General features: G+C 40.3%; 1 protein-coding gene across 1 annotated transcript; it reads left to right on the top strand.

Annotated features, from left to right (window-relative positions):
* The first annotated feature begins 2,962 nt into the window (after positions 1–2,962).
* LOC147464249 (uncharacterized) lies at positions 2,963–5,836 on the top strand. The gene is made up of 4 exons (XM_086513767.1): positions 2,963–3,522; positions 4,681–4,803; positions 4,921–5,211; positions 5,342–5,836. Exons 1-4 carry the CDS (start codon positions 3,238–3,240, stop codon positions 5,540–5,542), a joined length of 900 nt encoding a protein of 299 aa, XP_086369893.1. The 5' UTR covers positions 2,963–3,237; the 3' UTR covers positions 5,543–5,836.
* The last annotated feature ends 1,437 nt before the right edge of the window (positions 5,837–7,273 follow it).

Here is a 7,273-nt window from a genome sequence, read left to right on the forward strand (position 1 = left end):
TTGAGAAGTAGAGGCCTACACCAACAATTCTTGGCTATGGAATGCAAATCCAACCAAGAGCCAAGCTTCAATGGCATGCCCATCTCCTCTACCATGGTAATTACTAAGCTAAGCTATGCTATTAGAGTGATTATGTGAGGAGAATACTTATTTCTCGTAAGATACCTCTTCTTCCTCTCAATCTATCCTCATTCCCTGCTAGCTCTCACCACTTTGAAGGTGTGTGAGGTCTTGGGACTGAGGCTAGGGACACTAGGTGTGTTTTTCAAGCATAATTTGGTGTATGAAGCTTCCATCTTCATTACACCAACTAGTTTTATCAAGGAACACAAAGATTGTAAAGTCTCCTTTGATGGGAGAAGCTATAATACAAAGCCTTTATGGAGGGGGGACCGGCTCCATGTAAATCCGGTCCTCAACTGTTGTCAAGTGTTCTATTTCTCTCTCTTTTCAAGTATTGTCAATGCCAAATTAGCTAGGTGTAAATTGCTATGTTGCTTTCTCAAATTAAGTACTCTCTCCCTATGCTCATTAGGAACTTGTTCTTAATGAAATGCTCACTATGTTATCAATTTCCGCTACGCACAAGTTATTAGTGCAATTAAAGTTACAAATACACTTCCAAAACAACTTAAATCCATACCTCTTGGGATTCAACAATGGTGGGCTCCCTACATGAGCTATGAATAGAGAGCACCACATCCTAATGCCCTCTTTGGAAAATCTCTATGTGGCCTTAGCCAATTTGGTACATAAAATCTACATGCTGCTAGTCTAAGGTGGCTCTTATGCTTTGTCAAGATTCCAATGGAAAGAGCTACACTAAAGATGCCTTGAAAACTCACCATGCAGTTGTGGTGCAATGAAGAGTCATAGTGCATCGTGAGATTGTGAATGCAAAGTGGGGCCTACCTTCATAAATTAAGTCAAGTCTTTGGTGTGTGTTAGTTTTTTGGTGGGCTAAAAACCACGAAACTTTATCTTTTCCTTATAGGAAAAGTTATGCTTTCATTAGAAAACAAGTGAAAGGGTCGCGACGGCTTTCAAAAACAATAAGAAAGTGATAAAATTCTTAGGTTGAATTAAACTGGTATCAGTGTTTGGGAAAGGATTGCCTCAGCTTAGTCTTGAGTCGATTGAAAATCGAGACTAGCTAACTGCAAACCATGGTAAACGGAAGAAAAACCGATGAAATATGTGAGAAGTCGTCCAAAATTTTTGCAAATCTCAAAATTTCTTCTAGTATTTTTGATTTTCTTCTTTGTGAGGAAGAAACTCAATCAACAACCGCTTAATAAAAGAGACTTTCTGGAACGTTAACACTGATTGGAATCAAGCTATAAAATGCAAGAAATGTAAAGCCATGTGAAGTTGTGAAATGAAAAGTGAAATAAAAAGAACTAATTAATATATATGTGCGTGTATAGAATTTATTAGAATTATGCAAAGTAAAGCTTCACTTTAGCATTCTAAAACAATAGAATTCAAGAAAAGTAAAGACATACCAAGATGTGAAATGAAAGGTAAGTCTCCTTCATGCTTCATGCAGTGAAAACAATAGAATTCAAGAAAAGTAAAGACATGTTAAAATGTGAAATGAAAGGTAAGTTTCCAACAATAGAATTCAAGAAAAGTAAAGACATGTCAGGATGTGAAATGAAAGGTAAGTTTCCAGACATGTTAGGATGTGAAATGAAAGGAGTCTCCGTAACCTAACACATCCCTAACCTAATACAACACTAAGGGTTTCTTTTAGAAAGCCAAAAATGGATCTTTATAATATTAGTAATGCATCCATATTTGACTTCACGTGAATAAACTTGGCTCATAAACCAATCGAAAGTGCTAAAGTTTAAAGTACTGGCAGCATAGACAATATGGTATTGTAATTGAAGCAAGGGTGATGCATTGTTGTGTAGTACGACCAATGTTCGGGAAAAATCATTTTCCCAAACATACAAAACTCCTTTCCTTGAATTTGCCAAGGGGAAATTTTAAAAAATTATGTTGTTTTTGGGTTTTTACACTATTTTCTCTATTTTAAGAGGGATTTTCTCATTTTCCCCTTGCCCTCAACCGGCATTTTGAAAATTGAAAACGACATGACATTAAGTTGAGACACATTTTTCTCGAACACTAAGTACAACTCCACCATGCTTGTATTCATCGCCGGTGACATAACTTGCAAACCCATCTCTTGATCCGCAAGGACAATTACTGCACCAAACAATGGTATGATGAAAACCTTTGGCTCCTTGGAGATGGTGATCACTATTAAGCCTCATCCATGTGGAGCTATAGATTCTGGCAGAGCTCGTTGGCAGATTGTATTCCCATGTTTAATAACCTCTAAGAATAAGTGCCAAAAAGCTCTCTAGTCACATAAACATCGATGATTTTCAAGGTAGATTTTGGGCATTTTAGTTACATATCGGAATGGATACCTTAAGCTAGGTTTAGACCACATGATGGAAAACATGCACACAGGGGTGTCTTTTCTATGTGGCTAGAGATGGTTGACTGCAAGGTGAGCTTCTCTTCCTCCGACCTGCTAGAATTGCAACTCGTCTCTCTCAACCAATGCTAAAAAAAAACCTAGGTATATTGTAATGCCACCTACAAATTTTTAAATTTACCTCTAGATTTTATATTTGAAGGTGAGAAAACCTACAAAATTTTGAAGAAATTAGCGTGTTTGGTGTAAAACCCTTCAAATTTTGTCAATTTACCATTGTTGTTTCACATATGTAGGTTTGCCAAGTTTTTGGAAAAAAGTTTTTTTCAAGCAGTGCTCTCAACCTCTCTCTCTTTATCATTCTCCCACTTGTAACGTCCTTTAAACGAGATGACGGCACACTTGTTCTTCTTTTGGGTTCTTATGAACCCAACCTTAGATTTTTGTATAAATCTTGGTTGTCTAATTAGCTGGCCCCGTAGAGGACAAGGTCAATAGCCTAATTTGACCTCTGCTCTTTGGTGTGATCGCCCAAAAAGAACTCTCAGCAGCAAGCTCTTCTCGCTGGAAGTACAAAGATCGTGTCCTCTCTCTCTCTCTCTCTCTCACACACACACACACACACACACTCTCTCTGCACACCCTCAAGGCTCAAGCGAGACACACACACACACCACCACAAGCGGCACATCTTTGGTGAACGTAGGAGACACATACGAATACGCACACTGACGACAATCGCGGAGCCTTCAAGCCCTTAACAGCTAAAATAAGATATATCGATGGAGAGTTTACTGGATAGCTTGGGTCTCGCAGGCCTGGGGCGACGGGAATGGACTCTCCTTGAGGCAGGTGGGTGCGTGCTCTTGTCAGTTCTGCTCACCATCCAGCTGATAGCCAAGCATTTGCGCCACTGGAGCAACCCCAAAGAGCAGAGGGCCATCATCATTATTGCGCTCATGGCACCTCTCTACGGCATCGTCTCCCTTGTTGGTCTCATTGAGATACGCGGCAGCACTGCATTCTTCTCCTTCCTTGAGGCACTTAAGGAGTGCTATGAGGCTCTGGTATGTCTTGATGGTTTCCTTGGCTTCATATAAGCATGGATCGTCCATTTTTGTCTGTTCAGTCAAGTGTTAACATGGAAAACGTGTAAGTGAAGAATTGATATGCTCGGATCTTGGTTCCTTTGCTTGCTTGGCATCAGTAGTGAATATCATGCAGCGAGAAATGATGAGGATCATAAAGCATGAGCGGCAATGACAGTCGTAGATGTAAGAGGAAAAAAAGGAATGTGGTGATTTGCATACCTTCCAGATGAAAGGGGCACCGGCATAGGTTTTACTCCCTATGGCTTTGCCACACTTAGTTGCAGTGCTCCCAAGTCAACTCGATAGCAGGACGCCTAAATTTGCAGCGTCGTCTTATTTTAACAGGAAGCCATGTGTAGTTGCTGTATGGAATGGTTTTATGTGTGCCAGGATAAATATCTTTCTGATTTGGAGAGTGCTGTGGACACTACTATGGGAGGGGCCCTGTTCGCGCCTAGCAATGTGCAGGGGTGTGCTTCAGACACATGGTTAGGGTAGAATGGTGAGAGCACCGAAGCGTGCGGCTAGGATCATGCTATTAGTTTACAAAGCAGCTCTCTAGGTACTAACAGAACTTTCCCCTTTTCGCTGAGATTTATGTGCTCAATGTGTCAGGACAACGTTCCTACCCTAAGGGGAGCTGGCATCTCAGGGGCTATATATAGGATGAGACAGTTTGATGGAGATTTGCCAAATTCTAGCCTATGGGTTTAGAGATGAGGGTTCAAGGGAGCTACTTGGAGAGCACAGCTATGGAGGTTGCTAGCTGGTGCTTTCAGATTGGTATCACTCAGGCAATTAGCATGTTGCAGGGAGTCAAGTGTGTCTGCTACATTAAGAATTCTCACAGCCCTTGAGCCTGAGTTTCTGCAATTTAGCGAAAACCTTTACGAGCAAAGAGAGAAGCATACATTTGATGCTTAATCTGTTATTGTGAATTTGTGGGGCATCTATTAAATAATCTATCTTCACTTGCAAGTTTTGGCATTTGAAGCCACAAAGCGTGTCTTAAACCATGTCTTCTGAAAGGCTGTTTTAGCTAAGCTGGCTACTTGATCTGTTCACAACGCTTAATTCCGTTCTCTTTAGCATGATCATGACAAGATCTTTACATATGTGTTTGTCTTAAGGCAGGTTATTGCCAAGTTTTTGGCCTTAATGTATAGCTTCTTGAACATTTCAATGAGCAAGAGCATCGTCCCCGATGGCATTAAAGGGCGCCCCATTCACGTGTCCTTTCCAATGACATTATTTGTGGTGAGTCTTTCCATAAGATGGTTTATGGATATTCATTAGATGTGCTTTGTCCTTCATAATTACGATAAGTAATAGCCTGGCCTGACTATTTCTCATTGGACGCTCCAATTTTCGCAGCCTCACACCATGCACCTCAATCAACGTGTGCTGAAGCTTCTCAAGTGGTGGACATGGCAGTTTGTCATCATTCGCCCGGTGTTCTCAGCCTTGATGATTACTTTGCAGGTGTTAGGAGTGTACAAGGGAATCACGAGCACGATTGTCACAATTGTGCTCAATGTGTCGGTCTCGCTGGCTCTTTATGCATTGGTGCTTTTCTACCATGCATTCGCGAAGGAGTTAGCCCCCCACAGTCCTCTGGCCAAGTTTATGTGCGTCAAAGGGATTGTGTTCTTTTCATTCTGGCAAGTAAGTCCTCCTCACCATTAGTATGATGACTCTTTGCATTACAAATTGTACATTGTCCGCCGATACCAAGGGCTGCATAGGACTGTAAGTATGATGACACCCATTTGTGGTTTTTGGAAATTGCTCTTAGGGTATAGTCTTGGAGATTCTTGTTGCAGTCGGCATCATTCGATCTCACCACATATGGTTGGAAGTGGATCAGATCGAGGAAGCAATCCAGAACCTTTTGATTTGTGTAGAGATGGTGCTCTTTGCCTTTATGCAACAGTATGCTTATGATGCTGCACCTTATGCTGTCAAGGCAAAGAAAGTTCAGAAAAAGGAGGATTAGCCAAATTGGATTGAGAAAAAGAGGCAGATTATTTTTGATATATACATGAGAGAACTATGAGAGGGATTATGTTTAGTTTTGTTCTCTTTGGCTTTGTACACTAGAGCATTCCTGGCACGGTGAATTATGTTATATGGATAGCAATTGTAAAGACTCTTATCTTTTGAAGATGTATGTAAGCACAAAGACAAATGACTGTGTAAATCACATCATCACTCACAGATGTCAAAGACTTATATGCTTGTTGCGTCATGTAGGCGCTCATTAGATATTGAAGTGAGATACAATTGAAGATATTGTACGTAATCACGAAGACAAATGACTGTGTAAATCACATCATCACTCACAGATGGCAAAGACTTACATGCTTGTTGCATCATGTAGGCTCTCTTTAGATATTGATGTGAGATACAATTGAAGAGTCATGACAGTTTGTAAGATCAATAGTGAGAAGTGGCGGTCTTAATGATTGAATGTGACTTTTAGTGACTAGTTATGAAGCTTTGGGAGATGAGTTGTAATGGAAATGGCCCGTGAAATTTGAGAATAGCGGAATTAAGAGAATTAGAGTGAGCATTTTTATGAGACTACTTTGAGAATATAAAGGGTGAATTTAATTAGCGGTAGCAACATAATCATTATACTTAATCAACTTGGCATGAACAATACTTTTTTAAGAGAGAATTAGAGAACTTGACAACAGTTTGAGGATCGGATTTATGTGGAGCCGGTTTTCCCTCCAATAGGCTTTGATATTATAGATTCTTTCATAAAGAGAGACTTGGTATAATACAATCTTTGTGCTCCTTGTGACCAAGTGATGCTATGAAGATGGAAAGCTTCATGTAGTACGAGCATAACATAAACTTTGTAAAAGCATTAATTATCTTTAGTCTTAGTTTTAAGGTCTCAAACACCTTCGAAGGTGGAGAGAGTTAGTGGGGAATGAGGATAGGGATGAGAAAGAAGAAACATCTATAAGAGAAAGAAATAGTTCTTCACTTATCATCACTCTTCTTGTTAGCATACATAATAACATAGTAATGAAGATGGAGAAGATGGCAAGCTTAAGCATCGAAGCATGGCTCTTGGTTGGATTTGCATTCCATAGCCAAGAGTGTTAGTGTAAGCTCTTAACTTCTCAAGAAGCTTGGAGAAGGTTATGGAGTTTTTTCATTTTTACCAAGTGAGAATATGTGAAAAATGTGTGTGAGAGTGTATAACTCCCAAGCATACCCCTTGCTTGCTTTAGTCGATCCTTTCTTTTTGCTCAAGCTTGAAGCTCATTGGACCCTTCTGAGCCTAACTAATCACATGCACAATGCATTTCAAGCAACGTGGGTAGCATTAGGTCAAGTGTCCTCCGTACCTCTTTTAGAGCGAGCGTTTAGATATTTGTTGAATTGAATTAGAAGCTCATTGGACTCTTCTTTAGCCAAGCCGATAGGATTCAAGTACATCATGTGGCTAAGCATAGGGAGAGTTTGACATGTGTCTATGTGTCCCTTAAGAAAGGGGGTGCCCTTTGGGTGAATGGAAGGTTAAGTCAAAGATTTTCCTAACTTTGGGGCTTTCCCCCTCCTTTGTAGGGTCTCTTTTTGACTTAAGTACCTTATCTCCCATGCATGGGAAGTTTCTCAAGCACCTGCCCATCAAGCATGACAAGCATCTCAAGCACTTTAGCTAGCAAGCATAACAGACATCTCAAACATCTTACTCATTAAACATGAC

Source organism: Adiantum capillus-veneris, chromosome 1, assembly GCF_014529385.1.
Source record: "Adiantum capillus-veneris isolate H3 chromosome 1, ASM1452938v2, whole genome shotgun sequence".
Classification (NCBI taxonomy): domain Eukaryota; kingdom Viridiplantae; phylum Streptophyta; class Polypodiopsida; order Polypodiales; family Pteridaceae; genus Adiantum; species Adiantum capillus-veneris.